General features: G+C 32.2%; 1 protein-coding gene across 2 annotated transcripts in view; it reads right to left on the bottom strand.

Moving 5' to 3' along the window:
* LOC130901438 (extracellular serine/threonine protein CG31145) overlaps positions 1-26,480 on the bottom strand; it is a 210,419-nt gene that overhangs the window by 49,929 nt on the left and 134,010 nt on the right. The window contains exons 5-10 of one of the 2 annotated variants that reach the window (XM_057812842.1): positions 24,514-24,561; positions 22,193-22,271; positions 11,850-11,942; positions 6,583-6,826; positions 4,164-4,357; positions 1,942-2,082 (exon numbers count right to left, since the gene is read on the bottom strand). In XM_057812842.1, the coding sequence (XP_057668825.1) occupies positions 1,942-2,082; positions 4,164-4,357; positions 6,583-6,826; positions 11,850-11,942; positions 22,193-22,271; positions 24,514-24,561 (799 nt within the window). The remainder of the gene's footprint in view (positions 1-1,941; positions 2,083-4,163; positions 4,358-6,582; positions 6,827-11,849; positions 11,943-22,192; positions 22,272-24,513; positions 24,562-26,480) is intronic. The other variant, XM_057812841.1, reaches the window with a different exon arrangement.

The following is a 26,480-nucleotide window of genomic DNA, read 5'->3' as shown; positions in this document are numbered from 1 at the left end:
ATAAGTTTCAAATATCAATATTCGAATTGGCTCGTGATATAATTACTAAACTATTGATTTTAATCGCTATACAAATTAGCGTGAATTATATGAATGACATGGAATTTTTATAGGTTATATTAGGCTAGGTCGTTATAAATCGAGCTAAATATTTATTGGTTCAAAACTTTGGCAGTTTCATAAATCATAGAATGCCCTTCATAAGAAACATGTGAGGCTAAAGAACACCTATCGAGACGACATAATTTGCTATCGCTTTTGTGAGAGATTATCCGATTGGTGAGTTACATATTAGACAATCCAATGTATTATATGCATTATCAATGCATAATGCATAACAACATACATGCATGATTTTAGAGTACCTCAAAATAAAGCACAAACTTCGAATACATCGTGACCCAAAAAGAAAAAAAATTGGTAAATTGGGTATTATTCGATAAAAAGCTATCTTAAAAGTATGTGTTTGTCGAAAGAAAATATTTTGAAGTTGAATATTGGAGAGAGAGAGGCAATGCTATAAGGGTTTCTGAATAAAATAATGAATCATTTCAATTAGCTTTTTAATATTTTTGTACTTCATCGATCATATTGCAATATTGTGCAAATTTTGGGCAGATTTTTTATGAAATTCCTCATCACTCATAGTTACATCTCCCTCAGTTAAATATTTTTTAAGTAAATTCAAATTCAAAGTTTCATGAATTTTTCTCCCTTAACTACCGATTAATTCAAGCGGTACTCCACAGATTTTTTACAGATATTTACAAAATAAGTTTATTTAATTAAGCCGTTCTACGCTCATAAACTGAACTCAAAAATCTTCTCTTCTTCTATTGTTATATTTTATGTTTTGTTAAAATTATAACAGAGAAAAATGACGAAAATATCACAAGGGTTTACTCTCAACATCAACGAAGGTGTAGTACATAATGAATGGATGAAGATAACTTTGCAACTCTCCTATCTAGACTCTTTAATGTTCCCGTAATGTTCCCGACTGACAAAGAATTTCGCTCCTACATTTTAGGCGAAATTCACCATAGTTAACTATATTATTTAAAATTGAAAAGGGAGTTAAAGAAGTTGTGCAGTCGTTTATTTTGAATAAATTCTACTGCAGAAAGACTTTTCCACATAACAGTTATTGGCTAGAAATGTAATGTTGAAGTTATAGGGAAAACAAATTGACTTTACCTGGTTAATGATTAATGTTCTTTATGTGTAGAGCTGCAAATAAAATTAATTTCTCTATTTGATTTATTTAGAGATAAGACCATGGCAATGTTACAAAAAGCCTTTCTAATGTGTGAAACTTTTTCAATAGTATATGTATATTGCAAAAACTTGAGTATTGAATTTACAGAGACCTTGTATTTTAAAAATAAAAAGCTGAGAAACGAAGAAATCATTGACTTAATGAACTATTAGTTAATTATTTTCTCTGAATTACTGTGGAGTGATTTATATGATATTAGTACGAACTCGTCCACGACATGGACCATGTCCTGTTAAGTTCTGATGGTAGAGTTCAAAATTTGGTATTACATATTTTAGTCAAAGTCGTGATATGTTTATATTGATTTTTTATAAAGTTTACTTTATAAACTCTAATTATTCGAAAAATTCTTTTTGGTATGAATACTAACTTGTTTTGTCAGTAAATAATTGAATGTCACAGTCAACAGATCGAAATTATGAAAAGTAATTATATATTAGGGTATAATTATTATAATTAGTCTAGTGTTGAGTGCGTAGTTCATTCTTTAAGTATTCAAATAAATTGAGATAGTGAGTAAAAAAATTGTCTATAAATCTACCCAACGTTAAAATAGTTTAAACAGATTAGAATAAGAAAAACATTATAATAATAAGAAAAAATATATATAAATAATAACTAAAAAGTTAATATATTTAAAATTATTGAATAAATTCTGTTACCTAATTAATGTCTCCAAAGTGGATTGACGTATGAGACAACACTGGAGTAAAGGTGCTAAAATGGTAAGATCATCGTAGTAGGGTTTGCCAAAGCCTCGGCCGTGATCCAAATGTAGTGTGAACGTTTCATTTCCAAACATTCTGTAAAGAAAGTTGAAAATAACATTATAAGTTTATTGAGAAGTGTGTAATTATAGCGATGTGAGCAGTCAATACTCTGTTTAAGTGCGTAATTAACTTAGTTTCACTTCAAAATAATATAATGGAAACTAAAGATGTAAAAAATTATGAAATAAGAATATGGGGCTTATCTAGTAATGCCCACTTTCGTTGGCGAGAGTCTCATCTTGCTTTTGAGATGAGACTAATTTTCCTTGCGAGTCAAGACGAGATTTTTGAAAAGATATCGAACTGTCACTGTCGTTACTAATATTATTAGTCTCAACATGAATAACGATTGGTCCAATAACCGTATATACTAAAAAATCTAATTCCCACAAGCAGTGTTCCGAAGCTAAATTGACCGATGTAGTTTTGTAGCTACCATTAAATCTGCTTGATTGAAGTTCATCATATCAGATTATTTCTTCAAATAGTCATTATTATATTTAAACTGTTTGTAGTGACGTTACAAAAAAGTCAAAAGTTGATTATGAAATTATACCTCAAACATGACTCTTTGCAATTCAGTTCTTATATTAATTAAATTAATATAACTTCTTTAAATGAGTGGAGTGGAAACAAGTGGATATATTAATTGTGTGAGCTTTTTGTGTATGAAACTGTACTAGAAGATTGGAAGAAGATCGTAGGAGGTTACCAAATCGCGTGTTTCCTCACAGAGAAACATTTTCTAATGTTAAAAGACAGACTCAATAAACAAAAATGTTTTACGAGTATAAGACTTATCGATAATGACATAATTTACTCCATCCATATTATGTCTTACATTCATTTGAAAAAAATTATAAAATTTTAATTACTGGAAGAACTGCATTGTGATTTGTCAAATTTGGTGTATAAATTCATAGCGTCAATGTTGATTCTTTTTCACGACTTCCTAAATAACATTGTTGAAAACATGTCTTTGGTTGTTCGAAAAATCACAAAAGAGAAAAAGTTCTAGAAATATATTATCCACGGTATTAAAATTATATTTTTTAAATAAACTGATAGGTCAAAAACTATATTTAAGGTTATGTCAGCTCTAATCAATCCCTCAGAACGGTTCTATCGCGTTCTACTTAACATTACTGAATGACAGTCGCATTTATTGCCCTTGATTGTCATAATTTGGATCGTTCTAGATGCCTCTACTTTGCGTCGACTGTTGTACGGGACTCCTTTATATAATAGAAATAGACTGATCTTCAATACGTTATATGTCTCAAACCGCAGTTCGAAGCAATCTGTGTTCATTTCCCGATGATAGTTAAGAGTTTTTTCAATACAAAATCATGCTACTTTTTGCAAACATCCACTGTCATTTCCACCTATAACTATACTATCACTCACTGTTCTTTGCCTGTTAGTGTCTAGAAACCTGTATTAGATTGCAGAAAATGTCTAGTTTCCTGGTCGGAATTTCTCTAATGAAAATGATGTATTATTTAAATACTTCGCATACTATCTGTTTGTATTGAGAATCTAGCTGTTTCCGACTACATTTCAACGTATTGCTATTGGCACTGTTGGTTCTGGCCGGAGTGCTATTTTTATTACATAGCCACTGTGAAATTTTTTGATTCCCATTACAAACACGTTTGTTGATAATAATATTTACCTCTTTTTTCTTCTTAGCAAAAAATATTATCCTCATGTCTCTGATGTCTAATTTAAACTTCACCTTTTTTACTAAGAACAATACAAATGAAGTATCAAAATACCGTTAACAAAGTAGTACCCATCTTTCGCAGTTTATAACACACATGATTATAAACCTTCGAAGGTTTATATACATATGAGGTATTTGACCAATTCCATTTTTAGTTTGTTAAACCATTTATTTCAATTTTGAGAAGTGTGTATAATGGCCGGTCGTCATGAAAACTCCGCATAGCGACTGAATACAAAAAACAAAATTAGCGGCATTCCATATCTCTTATAAAATGAAAGCTTACGAGGATTTATATTTGATGATATTTTATTAGAATTTCAGAATTCCAGACTCTCATAACAATAAACTATTATATTGTGTTTTCCTTAACCAACATATTACTTACTTGAACGTTTCGTAGTGATGTCTATCCATATTTCCCATGAGAAAATCAAAAATTGACATGTCCATTAAGTCGAATAGTCGTCTACCTTTATCGTAGGGTGGAATTTCTCTCACAAGTTGACAATAGTTCGGATCAGTTTCCCACTGAGCTTTACGTCGTTTATGATACGACCTTCTCCATGGATGCCTCCAGACCTGTAGAAGTTTAATTAACTCAATTTGTTTGTAAAGTTCGACTTTTATTAGTCTCGTGTCAGAAACAAGAAAATTATACATATTCACAATCATAAATTATTTATAATTTAATCTGAAATTGGCGACTTTTGTGATGCCGGTGAACATATAGCGAGAACCTCTTCCTCATCCAATTGCGAACTGAATAGTAAACAACTTGTCCAGGTCCGTATTACAATACAATCAGTGAATCATTTAAAAGTATAGATAAAAAATAACAATACCAAAATAATTCATCCCTTGGAATTCCTGAATAAAATCGTTTACTAAATTGAATAATAATGGAAAAATAATAAACGTAAAAAGGGTATTACACATAATTCGAAATATTTTTTCAAGTAGGTACTCTTAGTAGAGTTTCCGGTTCACAGTCAGTAGTTAGTGAGCTGTGCAATACGATGTATTGAAGGTCAAGTATTTCTTAAAAAAATTTTGGAAACAATAAAGTATATAGCAATCATGGCCTCAAGATCAACGTTCTACTAGAGCCTAGCACAGAGAGAGGTCAAAAAGTTGAAAAGAGATGGCAATATATATCAACAGATACTCAAAAAGTGATTCTAACTGTTTTAAACCATCTTTGTAGCCGAGAAATGTCCAGAAAAGACACTATCCAGAAAACAATGCTGTATTCTTGCAAAACTGAAAAGGAAACAGGAACGGTACGATCACTGGGAAGATTTTTTAAAAACATGGTTTTAGATATGAAACAGGCAAACAGTAATGTAAAGTAGTCGTTTGATAAAGTTGAGAAACAAATATATAACAAAAATTCGGGAGTGTCATAATGAAGGAAACAAATCTATTACTTCGATGTGATACTGGTTTGATAGCTACGATATTGTTCTTTAAACCTGGACAAATGATAATTGAAAATGTAAAGCGAAAGCACCACATTCCAGAGGTAAAAGCATATGCATATTAAATTGCGGTGGAGAGGAAGGTTAGGTGAATGATGCATTATTATTAAGTTCGAAGCAAGTTAAGGATACCTCTTTAGATTACCACCAGGATATTGAAGGGAGTCTTTTTTAGTCTAGGTTCAAAGACTATCAGCACTACATGCAAACAGTGTAATTGTATGAGATAATGCCTCGTATTATTCAAGACAAATCCATAATATTTGTCCAAAGCATTCAGAAGTTTCTACTTGAACTATTCATATTTCGAGAAGTATTATATATTAAATGGTCAGAAAGAATGGTCACACTGTTTTAAATTCCATCGAATTAATATGGTCCCAACTAAGAAGACAAACTAAAAAATGCGACGAATCAATGGTTATAACGTCTATTTAAACTGCATCTATGTCAATAAATATATTTCATACCCTAATATGTTCAAAAAAGATTCAACCCGTTGTAGCTTGTCAATATGCTACTGGTAATGTCTGAATTAATCAATCAAGGAAAACAATGGCCAGGGAGTAGTTGGAGCTTGAAAATAGATGTGAATATATGAAATATATGGTTGACAAACTCATTCGTTTAAACGGGCGATTGAATAATTAAGAGCTTAGTGAAGAGTTTTTTGGTTGTTAAAAGTCTTCTCCGCCCACATCCACTTAATTCGCAGGATTTCGTACCATACCGGATTTTCCCGAAAAACTATTAGAAAGGTATTGTTTCGGCACCATTCCAGAAATTTTTCCAGTTAAGGATTCAAAATTTGAAAATCTGTATTGCTAGCCAACAAAGATTAATTGAAATGACAAGTACAATTTCAATTTATATAGACATCTTTAACGTTTTTCATCCACAAATAAGTTACGTTCCATAAATAATAAATTTTCTTAGGGTAATAATGCCGGTCATGCCACTATCAAGTGCATTCTGCTTTAAATCAGTCCAAGAAGTGGTGTAATACCCAATATTGTACAATTACAGAGCTTACTTAATTTGGAGTGGACGAATTTAATATTTAACTTATATTGAGTTATGGACTTCAATTTTTCACAAAATAAAGGTGCACCAAGAAACATCTTTTCTCTTTTCTACGAAAATAAAGACGTCCTCATTTTATTATGACAATACTCTGACTGACTTATGGTCACATGGATTGTATAACTATGTGAAAACGTCGATCCCATACAATTAGTAAGTAAAGCTTGTCATGATATGATGGTAATATGGCGAGAAATGATTTTCCACAAAAGTCAGTGAAAATGAAATAATAACAAGCATTACCCTCGTTGGAGCCCGCTTTGGCGATGGCAAAAATGCAGCAAAACTTCCTTCCAGCATATCGGGATTACCACAAATAGCGTGCGACGTATCGCAATAATAGGAGCATTTCCCATGAAAACAGAGATTATCGCTAGGTGATACGAAGAATGTATTCAGTAGATCCCCTTCACATTTTTGGTAAAGTTCTGAGGTCATATTCACTAATCTGCCGGTTACAGGCATTGCGCGATGAAAGCCCAATAGTCTGAAACAAAAGAGTGATTATTATGATGTAATGTTATAAATTTGAATTCTATTCCCGCTACAAATGCTACAGATTATTAGAAATTTTTATATATTCTATCACTTATTTTTTCTTAATATAATATCTTAATATCGACCTGATGAAACTAGAACTATTAATTTTTAGCAATTTAAACAAGTGTGACAACAAAGAGTAGTGATGTATCAAATGCATGGAAAGTGTATAATTGGATAGAAATCTTGAGTTTATTCACAAATTATATATGAATGATGGAATTAAAATATTAAATTTCACAAAAATCGTAAATCAAATAGAAAAATTTTGTTCTATCATTTAATTTGTTAAGTCAGTTCATTTTTGTTGTATTTTGACGAACAGAAAATGTCATATGCATCTCAACTGAAATTGCGCTAAATTCTTATTATTAAAAAATACAAAGAATGGCGAATATACACCCCAGTATGTATTAACTTTTTACGAAGAACTTGGTGCAGGCCAGTATATGATATCCTATCATCACAGATAAAAAACTCGGAAAATCTGACCCTCTTGTTCGAAAAATCAAGTATTATTGTTTATATCTAAGATCTTTGCAGAAAAATTGAACATGATAGTCTAAGTCGCCAACTGTAGACATCACTGACCATTTGGAATGCTGATGATGGATAGAGGAGGAAGTGATTGTAGACCACATCATCGGTGAGTGACCAGTACTCCCACGTGCGAGATTCAAACACCTAATTTTAATGCTTATCTTACACCCTTGAGCTTTATATGCCGTCAGTATCCGCTGCTCAATAGTTTTATGTTGGGGATCCATAGTATTGCCCAAAAACTTCTGCACCACATTTTTGAAAGAATCCAGCCCTCGGTACGGCGTAGTACCTATGGTAATTTTCTCCATCATCAGATCAACTCAATGTCACAATAATTTTACATTATCATCCGATTCATATATGCATGCATAATTACAGCTCAATCGGAGACCATGTTTCAAATTTAACATGCAAGATTTGATTACACACAGCGGGACAAATGAAACTAAATAAAAACTTGTGGAAAGTTGAAGTTCTTCGTCAATTGAAAAATTTGTCCAACAAACGTTTTTTAGTCCTCTGCATCACTCAGAATGTCATTTAAATTAGGAGGTGTGTGCGGAGCTGGAATTTCAGAGCTATGGGGCACTGGTCGAATAGCTGAATTAAAGTACGTCTACTGAACAGAAATAGCATTGGGTTGTATGATTTTTTGTTTACGCCATATGCCAAAACGAAATGCAGTTTTCTTACCTTTAAATCATAGTTCTTCCTCAAATCTTTTGCATACCTTATGAAGAGCCGATGCTTGGTTTTAATCACCAAGTATTAATTTGTAGTAAGCAAAATAAACCTTCTTCACAGTATTACTTATATTCATTTGTGTACTGTACATGCACCACAAATATAACAGAAGCTGTCTAGAGAAATTACAAAACCTCTATGAGCCAATATAAAAACAAGAACGCAGTAGATTTTTAATGCTGGATGCCAACTGAGTGCGAAAAGACAGTGTGGCTAATACAAAAAATCCTTATCCCCCGTTATCAAAATTATAACTATGATTGTTTGGGAATAGAGAAAAAGAATGAACGTAATTATTTACGTCCATTATTTTTTTCTTTGGTCCCCCCAGTTACATATACTAATGAAATTAGAAATCTTAATTTCAACTAAAAATAAAATACATTGTTTCAACTAAATAAGAATTTTATACAAAATAAAAATATAAAATTAAGTATTTTAAAATAAATTATGTTTTGCATCCGATACAAAAATAATACTATATTTTACTAATACGTATTATATTATGTTCTAATGGGGATTATAAAAAGCTCTAGTGTAGTTTTTCCTTTAATTACTTATCCAATCGCTTTTTTCTGCTTGAAATAAATGTATCAATATAAAACTCGCTTCAATTTGGAAAAGTTTGTGTATGAGATCGTAATGTTAAATCAAGAAAGACTTTCGAACGTCTATATAGTAACACAAGCTCGTCCTATGTTTCAGTTGGTTTTAACAAACTTATCAAGTTCGTATGAAATTGCTATTCTCAACTTTGTATGACGGTTGTAATTTTAGACATTGTCAACATAGTGTTGCACAACTGGTATATAAGCATGTCTTTATATTTATCTTGACGTTACATTGAAGAGAATGTTGTTTCTCTTTTGAATACTGATATGAAGTTTAAAGTAAAGAAAATGTATTGAAACGAGTTGCTAGTTTCGATATAACTTCATTCAGATAAAATGAGAAAATTGAATTTCGTTAAGGAGTATACATTATCGCTTGGACTACTTATATTTAGGTATCGTAAACTGTATAATGCCCCTCATAACGTTAAGAGGGGTACAAACATACCACAGTGAAGTACTTTTTTTCGTTAATTGTTTATAACAAAAAATCTGTTTGGGGTACACAGCCATTTAAGTTTTTTTATGTATTGAATTTTATAGACAAGTGCCCTGAAATTTTGGAAAAATACCCTTTGTATATGGAAGCTTAGCCTCGGTACTTCTCTATGAATCTCCGTATTATTTTATAAAAGTGTTAGATTCCTTACTACAGAGTCAGTTGCTTTCAAGTTGCTGTAACAGAAAGTTTGTTTATGCTTAGTATCGTTAGAGAGTGCTACTAAACGAATTTGGAACAACAGAAACCTAACTAAGATGAAAAACTAATGTTTTTTTTTTGGAGACTGACTACCTGGAGTATGAGGAATTTTTAGATCCAAGAGAGCGAGTGATGTAGAGTCTGTAGACCATATATAGAGGATGATATGATTACTGGGAACGATGAAGTGGAAGAAAAGTGAAGATGGGGTTCACACGGGTATTTTTTCATCAGGTTAGGTGTATCTAAAGACGGAATTTGTTGGTCAAAGGTATCGTTCGAGGGTGTGGTAAACAGAAGTCACTAAGATATAGTAAGAAAGGCTCCGGGGCTGTCAAGTCACGTATAAAATATACCTTTTTATTGTTTTTATGTCAAGATATATTGGACATTCTAGTAGAAAAACAAGTCGTAAGTTGGAGGTATTTTTAAAAAAATAGAATGATCAAGCGACAAATAAAAAAATATCATTCCCATAAACATTTGTTGCTTTGAAAAGCAGTGAGGAACCTACAGAAATGCTGTGGCTTAGTGATCCCACTTATACTCGCAAATAATCCCAGCAGTAGTAGCTCGAGATCGGTTCAAATTTATTACAAGATTTCTGCGTTTAGATAATTTTTAACACGTGAAGAAAGGAAAAGTGGCGATAAGATACTCGTAGATCCGATCAATACACTTTTGCATGCGTTTGAACCATTTATCCAAGAATTTTTCTATTCCGATTGAGGTACCTCCGCTTCTTCAGGTGTAGAAAAACGTTAACCTCGTAATTTATCTTTGATCTGAGGGAATAAGAAGAAATCATTGGGTGCCAAACAAGAACTGTACGGCAGATGAATCCACAATCTAAAGTTTCAAATGTTTCTTATATTTTCGAACACTTCTGGCAAACAAATACTATACCATTCAGAATTGACCGTTATATGTTGCTATAATGGAACGCGGGCAACATATCCAGTTAATCCGAAACTTTGGTTTGTAGTGCTTTGTGCACGAACAACTTTTGTTGGATTTGGCTCATCTAAAAATATCCATACAGTCAATTGTTGTTTAGTTTCGGATTCATATGCGTAGATCCATGATTCATTGCTTGTCACGATCTTTTGAATCGACACGATCGTTTTTGAGCGATTGGCAAACTCTGCGGCATCCAATGCGAATAAATCTTTTTTACTGCCAAATGTTCATGTAAACTTGAATGTATGCGAATAGAACTAATTCCCAAGTATGCCTCAATCTCACTGTATGTTACAAGACTATCTTGTTCATCTCAGTTCATGCAGAACATCGATGTTTTCTGGCACAACAGCAGATTGTAGACGACCTTCACGAAATTTATTCTGTAGCTAAGGCCGACCACGATTGAATTCGGAAAACCAGCGAAACACTGTGTTCGAGATGATGCTTAATCACCAAAATTCGAAGCGAGTTGATCGATGAATACTTCAAGTATCTGTAGACAACTCAAATAGTACTCGTATGACAACAGGATTTGAGTACATTCAGTGTTGCTATATCTCAAAATTTAAGTAGCAACTTTCGAATTATTGAATTCAGTGGTTTTACAAAACTGATACAGGTATTGTTACGAAATTACATTCTTGTGTAGATATCGAAACCACTTTTGTCAACTATTTTCATAACAGAATTGAAGAGTTCAAATTAGTGCAACAAACGGGTGTGTAGTGAATGGTGTATTTAAAATATAAATTAGTGCGTTAAGCGAAGCTTAGTAGTAAGATATATCGTGTGTTTAAATTTATCTCAACCCTCAGAATTAAGTGATTAAAAAACCATATTATGCCACTGTAAAGGATAGTATTTTTAAAATTGAAAATGATAATTATATTTTTCAGTTCCACTATTTAGATAGATAGATAGGAGATCGTTTTTATGCAAAAACTCAAGTTCAATCAATTCTGACTGATATTAAACGTTGATACAAAATCATGAGAATTCGATTTCAATAAGCTTTTACCGAAAAGAATGCTTGTTCTATCAAAATTAGGATTCACAATTACGAAATATAGAATTGTAATTTCGTAGAGCCCTTCTCATGCAGAGCAATGAACAACGGATAAATACAACAAAGATTTTACGGTTATTTCTTATATCAACAGGGAGTGGCATGTATCCCAAGGGAAAAACTTTCCTGTTTGGTCCCCTTTTTCTGTAAATTATTTTCCAATATAAAATCGGTTCAGATCAGAAAAATTTGAAATGAATACAATCGTACTGTTAGTTTGATATAATTAGTTCTCAATTTCCATATAATGTGAGAATTTGTTTGTGGAACAAATAAGAATCTTCAAAATATGTGATTTGAGGTGTATATTTTAGAAAACTACCCTTGGAAAATCTATACATACCTATCTAAATGGAATGCAGCAATCTCGGCATTGTGTCTTTCGTAATCCGTAAAATAGAAGTGATTAGGAAGAGTCTGTTGTTCTCGTGGAAATCTGAAACAAAATAGGGTGCCTATTATTACAGAAGAATTCACTGCCACACTAGATATGTGAGGATCTCGTTAATAGTCTTGTAAACTACTTCATGAGTTTATTACTAAAACTAAAGCAGTGATAGAATGATAAAAATATACTTAGATGGCAATACGAATTTCCATAAAATATAAAAATTATGCTCTGAAATGATAGAAACAGTAAAACTGAAAATATTATCACATGTTATACGAGGGTTGCTACTCAAGTATTGAGATAGGATGGATATTGCTTTATTGTTTTTCAAAATATTCTTCTTTAATATCAGTAAACATTTCATTCAGATTGTGGTTGTGATTTGAACGCTTCTTCAGGTGTAAATCGCAATTTATTTTTAATCTGTGGAAATAAAAAGAAATCATTGGGTGTCAAACAAGAACGGTACGGCAGATGACCTATCAATTTCATGTTTTGAGTCTTTGTAAGAGTTTTCATTGTCGTGGTAGAGAATGATTTTTCCGACCATTTCTAGCTGTCCCATTCAGAATTGACCGTTCTACGTTGCTCTTATGCAACAGTAGCGACATATCCAACTTTTTCGTTCGTCTTGATAGACCCATACAGTCGATTGTTGTTCAGTTTTGGGTTGATAGGAATAGATTCATAATTCGTCACCTATCACGATCTTACAGACGTCTTTTGAACCACCGTGATTGATTTTTTTTAGAATTATATCGCACCAATCGACACTAACTTTTTTTGAGTGATTGTAAAATTATGCAAGTGGAAACTAAGTTGATCGGTACACTGCTGTTGGTTTAGTTCTTCGAAAGTAATAAAAAATAATCAAAATTTGTCGATTAAATGCTATTTTTTGACCAAGATGAATGTTTCAAGTATCTGTAAACAACTTGAATAGCACTCGTATGACAACATGTTCTGAGTACGTTCACCATTAAAAATGTCAAAATTTATGATGGTAATGTCAGATTTGACATATGCACATCAATGTTGCCATATCTTAAAATTTAAGATATGGCAACGTATCATACTAAGTTTCAGAATCTATATAGATTTTATGTTGATGAATTAATTACATAGGTACAGTAATCAATATCTCAATGGAAAGCTTTCCAATGGGGGCTTAGCTTGGCCAATAGGTAGCGACTATGCTTTTGAAGCTATGTTTGTCAAATTGGTTATCATTTATTCAGGTTTTTTTGCCTAATTTCTATGGATAATAAAGTCCAATCATACGTACAAATGAATAAATTATTTTATCAAAATTTGTTATCTGTTCTGGCAATATTCCAAGTACTTTGTTTATTTTATGGTCGACATAATAAATAAAAAATAAGTAAATGATCAATCAAAACCTGTTCCTTATCGAATATATCGCCACTGTCCATGAGAGTGTAAATGAAATACAGTCGACTTCGCGTCTCTCACAAGAACTTGATCTTTTAAAGACCACAAATGAATTTTGCCTTATTCGTAAAAATTTTAAAGACTTAGGATTTCAAGGTGATCCACCATAGACAAAGACGTATGTTCGTTGACTGGGCTTCCGAGTAGAAGTAGTTAGAACTTGAGCATGGTTTTAAACACAAAAATATGTTCAATGATGATATCCATTACTGGAAGAATTGCTACGTCGGTAAACAAAACTCTTGAGCATGAGATCCAAGAGCGTGCTGTTTAGGTTTTTGGGAAAAGTCACTGTTTGATATGGAATATTTTTTTGAAAGCGGGATTGAACTTTAGAATGAGTGATTCGAGATCATAGTAATCTAACCACCGAGATCTTAAAATTAGATCTCGTTATAGGGTAGATAGGGCGAATATACCAAGAATTCCAGCGGTTCTCAATGCCAACAGAAAACCGGCCATCGGTCTAATTCAGTGAGTATTGAAAAATTGTACATTTCGGATGCCTTTGTGAACATTTAAAATATGTAATATTCCATACCCAATAGGATCGATAGTTGTTTCCAACGGATTGAACATTTTAAAGATATCTTTATATAAACTCTAGTATTAGACATTAGACGTTAGACATCGTACTCTCGAAGAGTTTCGTTACGCTACTGCCTTCTTCAGCTGCGATTGGTATAGGTGTTCTAGATGCTCGTGACCATATCGCATGTCCAACCTCTTCTTCAACTGTCGTCAGTTTCTTCAAGAGGTATCGTCTGGAGTACATTTAAGGCGTCTCGTCATAGTATAATGGTCAAGTTCACTACTTTTTCTTTATCGGACCAATTATTCATTCTAGCGACTGCCTCAAACTACTTAACGTAATTGGTACAAGATGTCTTGCCTTCGAACGTTGGGGCCTTGACTTGTGTAGAACTGCCGATCTCTTCTATTTTCAGTGGTGCTTGTATGTTGTATGGTTCTGTATGATCTTCCTTTCTTCTACTAGGATATCTTCTGCCTTCGAATTCGCGATCTTTCTTTCTAATTCCTTGATTTTCTCATCCATCGTTGTCATTTTGTTCTCGATATCCGATTTTAGAGACGACGTTTTATTTAGACGTCAACAGCAAAGTCGGTTTTCAATGATAGAATTTCGGCAAAAATGTAACTCTTCTTGGTCGAAACCTTCTAGTTGATCTTAGCCGTAATATCAATCTTCATAGCCGAAATATCGTCCTTCATGATGGATCATCAAAGGCAAGTCCGCTATTTATACAAAACAGATTAAAGACTCTGCGCGAATTCACCGAATTTTAAAATTCAATTACAAGCGATTAAATCATAATTAGTCATGCATTTTTTTATTCTTATAATCCAGTTACTTTGAGTTTGAATTGGTGAATGGGAGAAATCCGTAAGTTTCGAACTTTTCTGTCGAAAAATTCATTGGAAATAATTTTTTTGTCAGAGGACACAATCGAATGAAATGCTAAAGTTTGGTTGAAAACTCAGTCACGTTCTCTTAAAACGATTTTTTATCTTTCTCCTTGGCAATTACTACAATGGCATGGGTAGAGAGGATATGATGGAACAGAAAATTATGCAATCTAGCAAATCAAGCAGGAAAATCGATTCCATTCAAAAAAATTTACTTTTCTTTTAATAAGGTATGAGAAGAGATACTGCTTCTTTGTCTTTATTTGAGCAAATTCTTATTTCGAAATATTGATTTATTAATAATATTTTTCCTAGCAACTTTCTTAAGATATTTCTTAAATTCATATCAACAGCACTGTCTGTAATAGTTTATTTATACAAATGTGAAAATTTCAAATGAATTCAACTATTCATAGACTAATCTATACTCTAATCTATTATGTCATCTTTTAAATCATTGAACAAAAATATCCGATTGGTATACTGGGAAAAATGTTTGTTGTTCTTTTTGTACATAACATTTCTCCTCTTTTAAATAATTTTCTTTTCAAATGGGGTGCCGAGTTAAGAATTCCAAAGGGGAAAATAATAATAAGAAAGAGACTAGACTAGAAAGTAAGAAAAATCATCTATTAGAGAAACATCTATCTAAAAAGGCAAAGAGTGAATTTAGGTTACAATAATAATGAGCATTAAGGGCACAACATAATTACACTCTATGCAAATTAAAGATTCAAGAGATCACGGATCTATTTTTTATCAGACAAAAACTTCAAATTTGAAAATGGAAAATATCACTCACAAAGAATTGGCATTAATAAATTTGGAGCAATAGGAAAATATACTACCAGATTATAATTTATTCATAGTGCTTTGTTTTCTACCCTCGTCGGCAACTTTGTCAGCAGATACAGTGGGAGATATAAGCGCATTGAAATGCCATGGCGAATGGCGATCAACTCCTGAGGCTGAGGGATACGACGATGATTCTAACAAGAATAATTCAGATACCTCACATGAAATATTCACTATATATATACTCATTTATTATATCAACTACATATATGCAAAAAACCAATAACTTTGCATTTCATTTTCTTAGTAAATAGAATGGGTGATTACAACAAAAATTTTTAAAGCATTGATAAAAGGAACAACCAAATTTGTGCATAACGTTTTTTTCTTTCAGTTGTATCTTGGTATTTATTTTTATGGTCGTAAAAAATGTAGGATTCAACTTCTTCAGTGAGTTATGACCTACATTACACTGCTTGTTAATCATTTGAAGAGAATATATACGATGAATTATCACACAAATAGTTTGACAAATAGGGTATTGAAAACTATGAAAAAAATAAATTTCCATGTTTTTATAACATTTTCCATTGATGCATTGCTTTTATTGGTCATAGAGTGATATAATTTAACCTATAGCTTTCCTCAATTAATAGTCTATTCAAGAATTTTTAAGTATTTAATAATTCTTCTCCTAAGGGATCTTTCTATTGTTTGTTCACATTTTTAAAACTTATGATGATGGTTCCAGAAATACCTGGCCTGATATAGAGATAGCGGTAGTGGCTTGAAAAATACCAAATACCAAAGGCATCAGCTCAACCAATATAAAAGCTGATTCTACTCTTGGTGAGACTGCTCCTTGGGTATAAACAGTAAAATATTGGTAAGCAGGGTTTAAATGAGGAAGTACAACCTGCTAAGCTTATCATCGCAGTGGTCAACCAAATGAGGTGACGACTCGAGAAATACTGAAGAAAACGGTACTGGATGATCGTGGACGGAAAGTGCGCTATCAGACATAGTAGGCATTTTAAAAAGTGCAGTACATCGCATATTTACTGAAAATTTGAACATGAGAAAGTTGTGCGCAAGATGCGTGCCGTGTTTCCTCACAAAGGAACAAAAACAGAGTCTTAAAGATGTTATCATCGAATGTTCGGCAAGGTTTCACAGAAATAAAGACGAATTTTTACGTTGTTTCATAACAATTGATAGAACTTGGGTTCATCAATTCATACACGAAACAAAAGAACAATCAAAACAATGGACTGAAAAGGGAGGATCGGCTCCAAGAAAGGCAAAGACCGTTCCATCTGCCTACAAGATCATGGCGTTGGTTTTTTGGGATGCTCGTGGTATTAATATAATAATTTTTATTGACTATCTTGAAAAAGGAAAAACTATCAACGGCGAGTTTTATGAGAACTTTCGCAACGTTTGAGCGAAGAAATCAAGCAAAACGGCCGCATTCGGCTAAAAACAAAGTGTTGCTTTATCAAGACAATGCACCAGCTCACACATCCTATATTACAATGGCCTAAATTAATGAATTAAAGATTTAGCCCTTTCGGATTATTTTCTGTTCCCAGACTCGAGGGTAAACTATTTTCCAACAATAAAGAGGTTACATCGGGAATTAACGGCTATTTTGAGGAGTTTGACGATTCCTATTATCAAAACGGTATCGAACTTATTGAACATTGCTGGGAAAAGTGTATGTAGCTAGAAGGAAATTACGTTTTCTCTGTTGGGCCATATACTTTTGGTACCATCCTCATATTTATAACCAAATCCGATATTTCTGAATTTTATTCAACAAATATGAAGACTGTCTTATTAGATTAAATAAACTTCCCTATATCTTAATAAAGTATGTCTAGTTCAATCTTAATTTTTTAATATACTATTCAATTAAAAGTTTCTGAGAAATAATAATGATCTTTACTACTAGAAAATGTGGATAACTTTTCTTGTGTTGACCCCAATTTAACAAAAACAAAACAAACAAAAGTAATAAATAATTCGTTGAAATTTTTGAGAGATTTTAATTCGATACGTTGCAATATTTCTTCACCGGGCATAGTTTGAGGGACATCTAAGGCATCTCACCGAAACGCGAAGTTTACAGCATTCTCCTTAACGATGATTTATTCGTGTCTGCTTCAAATTGTTTCACTAAATTGGTTCACAACGTTGAATCGGGCTAATTAACCAATCTATTCTATCTTGGGGGTGTTTCTGCTTTGTGATGTTTTATTTGTTCACTCTTTTTGCATAACTCCTATTTTTTCTCGTCTATCGGATTTTCCATTTCACTCGGAATATCCGATTTTAGAAATGATTTTCTGGCCGTCAACGGCACTATCACTTTCCACACTAGGATATCTTTTCTGGCGTTACCATATCGTGATATATATTCCGATCTTCCAATTCCAATTCACTTGGACTCTTATTATTAAATATACTATTCACTATACACAATTAATTAATATGCACAGCTCGCGATGCGAGTTCTCGTTTATCCAATTTATTACTTTAAACTACTTTCTCTTCGAGCGTTGAGTATTTAAACACTGAATCAATTTTTATTGGAATTCCCTTGCCAAAATTTGGACAATATTCTTTATATAGAAACGACTTTGATTCATATATGTATATATAAATGTACTTACTTAGGGCTATTGATAATGAATAAATCGAGAAATCGAGAAAGACGCTCAAATGTATCTTTGATTTCCATAAATAATATCAAATTATTTTAAGTAGATGAACAAGTATGAAGTAATAAATAACCATTGTACATCACTTGCTCCAATATAAATATTATCTGAAACGGGTATCTGCATCAATAATTTTATTTTCTGATGTAAATAGGTAAAACATATGATACTTGCACCACAATTATTTATCACATTATTATTGATATACTACTGAGAGCTTGAAAATTATAGCAATATCTGTTTAGAACCCCAGGGAAATATAGATAAATTGATCTCTATGGAGAAGGAACGAAGGATTTCATATTTCTCATCATTTTCATTATAGTAATTTCTAGATTTCCATCGGAAAAGCTGTTTTAAGAAAGAAAATGAAATGTATTGGTTTCATCTTATCATTTACTAATTTATACTAGTGAATTGCTAAATAGTAATTATGAGCGAGTGAATTTTAAAAAAGAAGTTCGAGAAAGTTGTGAAAAATAGGTAATTTATTTTTCAAAATCTGCCTTCAACTTAACTTAGTCCAGGGAATTTTTTCTCACCATCTTCCCATTTTCTAAATAATCAATAAAGATTATAGCTTCGAAATCCCAAAAGCTAGTGCCATGGATGAAGTCCAAGTTTCATTTACTGTGACATATCGCCAAAAACTTCACCACATATATTTGAAGATATCTATACCTTGCTACTGGCTTATTCATATGCAATTTCTCATGAAAATATTGTATCATTTTTGGTTGAAATATTTAGTATTCTACAAACAATTCATCATATTACCACATATGAACCATTTTAAGATAATATTTAAGTATCTTTTCCTTGGTTTTTCTAATTATGATTTCTCTTGACAAATAATGTTGAATTAACACTCGGAATAATTTTTTTCTGTATTTAATCAATAACTAAAACATTTTTTCATAAGATGATTGAAACTAATCTATCTTCTATCTTTTCGGTAAAATTTCTACAGATAATAAACAAAAACATGGATGAAACTAAGAATGTAATGATGATAGCTCAGATTAATTTCCATCCCCGTAAATGGCGCATATTTGATCAATGTGGCGCCAAAGATTAACCAAATCTCACAGCTATATATACCAATCTATATCTCTATTGCCACCAATCATTTAGCAGATATTATATGTGAGAGTGATCCAAAATAAAAATAAAAATTTTGAAATATTTCTCAAAATAGGCCGATACACGGGACCCAGAGATATTACGACGTTTGTAACTGGTTTAAGTTTTTCCGAGGTCTGCAAAGTAAGTCTCCGTGGTAGCGATGACCTCCTCTATGGACTCAAATTTATTTTCGTTGAATATTAGTGGATCCTTATGCCTATCCCGCGCAACTTCAATGGGCGAACGACCGATTTTTTACGCTCTGTAGTAGCTGTTTTCAGGATACCTGGACTTGACTCATCAAGACCACCTAAAAACTCGTAAAACCAATTTGAGAGTCGTCATGATGGTGAAAATTCACTATAAATACTCATAAATACATAATCTAATCACCAACAGATAAAGCTCTTTTTTCATTTTTCTAAAATTTGCGGATATACCCGCTTCCACAAGTGGTCAAAACAAAATTACGAGTCTCATCGGACTCCTTCAGTATTACTCTACGAGGTTGTGAAGCTGAGTGCTTGTCGGATTGCTCTGTTACACAAAAACAAGAAGTCCAATAGTGTTGTTAAATTACTTTTGTCAAACTATACTCGTATTAGTAATTGAAAAAGATGCTTTGCTATTATAAAAGATAAAAATATAGATTGCCGGGATGGAAGGATGACAAAAAAAGTTCTCAAAGAAATATCGTATGAACAATAATAATTATTTTTTCACGGGATATTTTCTTGACGCTAGATGAATATAAGATTAAAAAAGTATAGCCTGAATACCAATCCTGTTATCAGTAGTAGAAGTCTAGAAAATGAATTTGAAATTCAAATATATGGAGTTTTAATTACTAGGTACTTCATATCAACGCTGCGGAATGAAACTTAAATTCACTTTTACTGATAATTGAATGGGAAAGCATTTGAATAATCATTATATAATCTGTTGAGATGCTATGAATTTTTATCCAACGAAATCGCAAATATGAATTTACAGTTCGTATCGACATTTAATACTCGAATTTCAATTAGAGTCGAGCATTTTTGCCAATTTATCTCTATCTAACAAAATTTAAGCAAGAAAACTTTTGATTGTTCTCGTATAGAGGATGATCATCAGTTCCTAACTATTATTCTCAAATCAAATAATTTTTTTCTGTTGGACACAACATGTTATATTCATTACTTATTTATGATCTATCTAAGAAATTAACGTTTTCGTGCATTTCACTAAATATATATGTACAAAACTGCATGTAATCAAGGTGCATAGCTTATTCTATAACAAGTCGGTTCAACCTCTCTAAGATTTTCCAAAACTGTATTCTACTATTTTTTCTTATTTGTATATTATAGAAATATCAAGGTTATTGATTAAATTCTTATCAAGTGTCAGCTCGAATATTTATCTTTGAAATTTTTGAAATGTCTTTTAGAACAAACAACGAAACTTGAAACTAATTAATTACCAGATGATGAATGTATAAATATTCGAAAGGTCGGAAATATATTGGAGATAATACACTTTGGGGTTAAATTTTGCAACAAATAAATTATCTCATCCGACTAAGCACTGTTAAAATAATACACCGGCAGCATTTCTTCGATTTCTTCAATGCATTGTATATATTGCAACCCCAGATTACAGTACTATAATAAATAAGTAGTTCTTAACTATTCTTCTTCAGTCAATCGATTACCCCACTTAATAATCCTCAGGCGTTTGTTCAGTATTTTCACCCAACATGCAAGTAATCTGAAATGCTGTACTCGAAATGTTCTTATCATGTCTTATAAGTCTGTTTGTCAATGTCCAAGATCAAGTTTATCAAGTTTTTGTGATGCTGTCAATTACTACAGATTGGCGAGTAACATAACAGCCAGTTTAATGTTAATTTATTGACCTTAAAACCTTAGACAACAAAATTATTCCAACAATAAATGTGGAATTAGACCACGACGGTTTTTCGAGCATTCTTAGTCGGGTTCTTTAATCAATTTTATTAGACATTAGTGTTTATATTTCTAGTTATTTTTTATGTCTCACTACATTGAAGCAACAAACCAATCACAATCATAAAGCTATAAAGCAGTCATAAGCAAATAGTCGAAATCAATAGCATGATGGATATAGCTATTCTATTCGAACTGGTAATAATGATCAATCAGTTGGATTTGGCATTTTTGGACCAAAATGCAAACTGTCCAAACCACGAGCAAAATCACTTACACTGTTTTTTAGGTAGAGTTGCTGGCAACAAATATAAGTGATCAAAAATGTTTGGAGGCCCTGAAGGCTATTGAGTCCACGTTCAAGTTAGCAGTGAACAAACTTTACAAGCATTAGTTGAAAGAAACAAAGTAACTTTAATGTGGCTACCAGGTCGCAAGAATTACCTAGGGAATGTTGAAATAGACAGCTTACCCAAACTGTATATTTTGGACCAGAACCCTATTAGGACACATCAGTTAAGAAGTATGAGGAGCTTCTTGAGATCTCCAGAAACGAAACAATATTTAGATGATGGTAAATTCTCTAGCAGGACACTGCTCCATCAACTACCACCTTGAGATGAGGGTGATAGCCCAAGACAACTGTAAATTTTTCGAGCAAATCATAGAGATGGCAAAGATCTACTCTGTGAATGTCTGCTCATTCTAGCAAAAGGCTAAAAGGTCTTCAATGAGTATTGCAACAACTTGAGAAGTGGAACAAAGAAAAATATTTACAGATAAATAATATAATTATTAAATGTTAATTAAATTATTTACTTACCTCATTGGTTTAAAAAGTGCTTGCATGTTATTAGCGAAGTCTATGACAAGCTTAAGTTGTGTTCCGCCTGTCTTTTGAGCTGAAACAAGTAAAAAACTGTTCAGTAAGTTGTATTTTACCTCAATTGTTGAAAAATTGTGAAAATGTGTAATTAAAAATTGATAGCTACATAAATATTTGATTATAAATCAAAACGTTTCAAAATGATCTCCCAAGTTCAAAGTAGCATTGTATCCAATTATTTTCTCATGCGATGATTCAGTTATAACTGAATAGTTTTGAGAACGAAAATTGTTGACATATCAAAGAAAGAGAATGTATTAAAAATAGTACAGAAGTGTAAAAAAACGGTTTTGAGATAGAAATCATACAATGAATAATTCAATTTATGGTTTTTGATAATCTGAAACAAATATTATATTCGAATATTATGAGGAGGTTCAAATTTTTGTTTCTCACAAAAAGTTCATTTCATTAGATCCCTTCTCGATTTTCATGAATAATGTGTTTTTTATGGAAATATTTTTGGCGTTTCGGCTCAATTTCAGCCTTTCTAAATTGAGGATTTGTTAGCTCTATCAGCGATGCTTAAAATTACTGATTTTTTGGGAGCTGGGGTGATATTAATTATCTTGAGGAACAATCTGGTTTTTTATACAATTCTGTTTTATGTTGATGTTATGTGGAGTGACGTTGAAAAAATATTATTTCATTTAATCTTGAGGGTAAAATTAATATTTATAATTGGAATTGAATATTTTAGATTTAGATTTTGATGTTTTTCAACGTGCTCGAATTTTTCTCAAAATAGTTTTGTATGTTATTCAATTCGGTTACATTTTTCCTTCAATAACTGTTATCTAAATATTTCGTTGAAAATATACCACATCTGATGAAAGATATATTTATTATTAATCAGAAGTTTTTTTTTGAAAAATCTCTGTTGAATTATTTATTTTTATGTAGAATACTTTTCAAGTAATCTCCAGCCGAGGTTGTGTCAAAATGTTAAAATATATTACTTTAAAATTATTCATAAGAATAGACCAAAGCTCAAGTAAATTTATTTTTGAAAAGTATAAGAAAATAAAAGGCAAATCACGACCAGCTGTATCAACCATATAACTAAAGATCTACTTCATTTTTTTTTTCGAGAATTGAGGACGTATTTGAAATATATAAAAAGCCTGTGTGAGTTAGGTTCAAAATCGTTACTCTGCATATTCTTGCAAATACTTTGTCCTCAATGGACCAATTTTTAAAATGTGTCATTCATTGAAAGTGCCAATAAAGTGGCATTCGCGTTAATACCTTTTTATATTCCTATAGCTTCATGCTTACAAGCCCTTTGAATATGAGGTGTGAACACCTATTACGAAGTACGTTATATTTTTACTCAATTATGTTTTTATGATGTCTTCCAATAGAAGACTTCTACTATTTAACAGTTGGTCATGCTGTTCAGCCTATCTCTGTCATTCATTTAATCCGCAAATTCACCATGGATTTATATAACTTGCAATAAGTAAATTATTTGTTTTATCAAATTAAGCGTTCTCTTCGGGTGCGCTTAGCTCATTTTAAATCTTACATAATCATCTAACTGCAAGGATAGTGTGGTATATGAAGTTGAATACACTTATTCAGTGAACAATAACAGGCAATTCTTGAAGAAATGAATATCTGCTGGATATATCTTAACTGTCCTTGAGCACTCGATTTTGCACCGCTAACAAAACTTGAACTTTTGCAAATCACAACTTTACACTTTCTGTCTTGAGATCAGCCTGCACTCATACAAAATAAAACTGATTCAGGAGTTGAAGGTACACGACTATAAAAAATTACTTGTCTACGCTGAAGAGGCTTTGGAGTAACTAGAAAGTAACCATAATTTTAGGAGATAAGGTCAAGAACGCAATTCGAAAAAGTCACTTCTTTTGTAGGTATGTAGGTACCTAAAAGAAGTGGCTCATACAAAACAATCCGTTTTGAGGGTGTAGTCATCTTACGATATGATGTAAACTAGCCGTCGACTCATGCTATTATATTCCATCATACTTTTTCTTGTACACAAGTTTATGTGAATAAGTTATAAACTCCAGGGGCTCTCGAAGCCGTATAATTCATGCCATCGGTCAAATGCAACCTGATGAGCTAGAGTCATAATCTTTCAATCACAAAACAATTCGAAAATATTTTAAACACAATCAAAATATAATAATTACTAATGAAATTCCCTATATTATTAAATTTTTAGTAATTAATTGGGGGTTAGTAATACCCATGTCATAATTTTGACCCAGAACATGCTTACATACCATCAAATATATCCCTCAAAAAAGTTTGGAATCTGGATTCAGTCAAGGCTGAAAATAAAACATAAAATTAAAGGTATCCATTGTAATGGTGCTTGTACAAAGATTACGTAAAATACCCCTAGAATTTACGTATATACATGAAAATTATTTAAATTTATAACTTTTATTCACCGATATTTGGAAAATGTATTTATCAGTGGTCGCTAAACAGTCATAAACAACCGATAACTCGCAGTGTAATTTTGGGTATCTCACGGCCACGCTCGTGCTGCAACTCTGAGCTGGTTATGGTCAAACCATGGAAACCATCACAGCCGCGCAGTATATAGTCAGTTGTCACTTGTCTAGCTTAAGTGAGGTTAGTTCTAAGCCGTGTGTATTTAATTCACGCTTTCATGTTCAAGTTCTTGGTTTGTTTTCAGTATGGTTAATTCAAACCAAAAGTAGGGAACCGATCACTTTTTTACACAAGTGAAACATTAGTGCGTATATTTGCTTTGTTATGTATCTCAATAGGAAAGAAAGGAAATGTTGAGCGTCATTTTAAGAACGTTCACAGTGGAATTTAAAAAGCTGATGCAATTAAAACTTCAACTAAATGCGCAATAATCAACACCGGATATGTTGCTGTAACTACATTATTTGATGATGATGATTAAATCTGTTCAGCTTTCTGCTAATACAGTGATACAAAGAGCTCAAACTATGAGCCTTGATATAGGTTCTCAGCTTAAGACTTCCTTTGGTCATTATTTTTCCTTCCAATTTGACTGACATATCAACTGAAAAAATTGGCTGCTTTTATAAGAATGATATTTGACCCACGCGACGTTGACTAGGCATACTACTAATATTAAGAATGATATATTTTTAGCATTTGAAAAGTTTACGGAATGTGAAAAGTTTTCCGTGGGGATGTTAGTGAGCTTAGCTACGGATGAATCTCCTGCAATGGTAGGCTGGACAAGGGCTTTACTGCCTTTTGTCACGAAGATAGTGAAATACCAAAATTTATATCTTACTATTGCATAATAAACCAGCAAACATTGTATGGAAAATTCTTTGGTATGAACAATGGCATAAAAACAATAGAAAATAACATGCTCTCCAAAGACGATTAGTCGTAGAAGAAACAAAAGAATTATAATACCAGGGTGGTTATTGATCTATTTATACAGAGGTTTGAGGTTGCAGCTTCCAGGCAAAGATAATTGATACAATGATTTTAGACGTAACATCAATTTCTAGAAAGCTTGAATTGTGGATAAAGAATGTTATCCGGTGTGAAGCACTTTCCTAGTATGAAGAAGATCGATCACAAATAAAATTGTCCACATTTTTTCAAGACTCAGGTAACCATTTTAGAAACGATACCCAGATTTTAAAAGCTTATTGATTGTGACTCTATTCATCCAATTTTTTTAGAAATGTATGCAGAGGTTCTTTGAGCTGGTAATGTAAAACGTTTCTTTGGAGATCAAACTGTTGTTGGAACGGCAATATTCGATTTTCCCCAAAGAACCTTTTTACTACTGGAAATATTTGGTCTCTATTCCCAAAAAAAAAATACCGATTTATAATCCAAGCTGCATTGAGGTTGGAAACCATGTTTAACTCTACCTACTTGTGCGAGGGATCTTTTTGAAGTCATAAGTTCATGAAAAAAGAAGCCTGACCGGTGAAAATTGAAACAAAATACATCCTAATTGCTATTACAAGCTACTCAACAAACTTCATGAATATGTTAAGGATCACATTTACGAATATGTTTATCCAAAATACTGTTTGTCGTGTATTTTAGTACTGCGCTACTCTATTTATTCCTGAACCAGCGCGAAGGGTTCCTTTCTCTTGAGTCTTTCATCTAGTCCAGAAATACCCAAACTTGTTTCCTCGAAAATGATTTTCAAAATAATTATAACTAGTTTGAGATGTAACCATATTACTTTTATATTTATATATATTAT

The sequence above is a fragment of the Diorhabda carinulata genome, chromosome X (genome assembly GCF_026250575.1).
Source record: "Diorhabda carinulata isolate Delta chromosome X, icDioCari1.1, whole genome shotgun sequence".
In the NCBI taxonomy this organism is placed as follows: domain Eukaryota; kingdom Metazoa; phylum Arthropoda; class Insecta; order Coleoptera; family Chrysomelidae; genus Diorhabda; species Diorhabda carinulata.
Note: the sequence above shows the minus strand (reverse complement) of the source record. Positions and strands in the feature narration are given on the sequence as shown.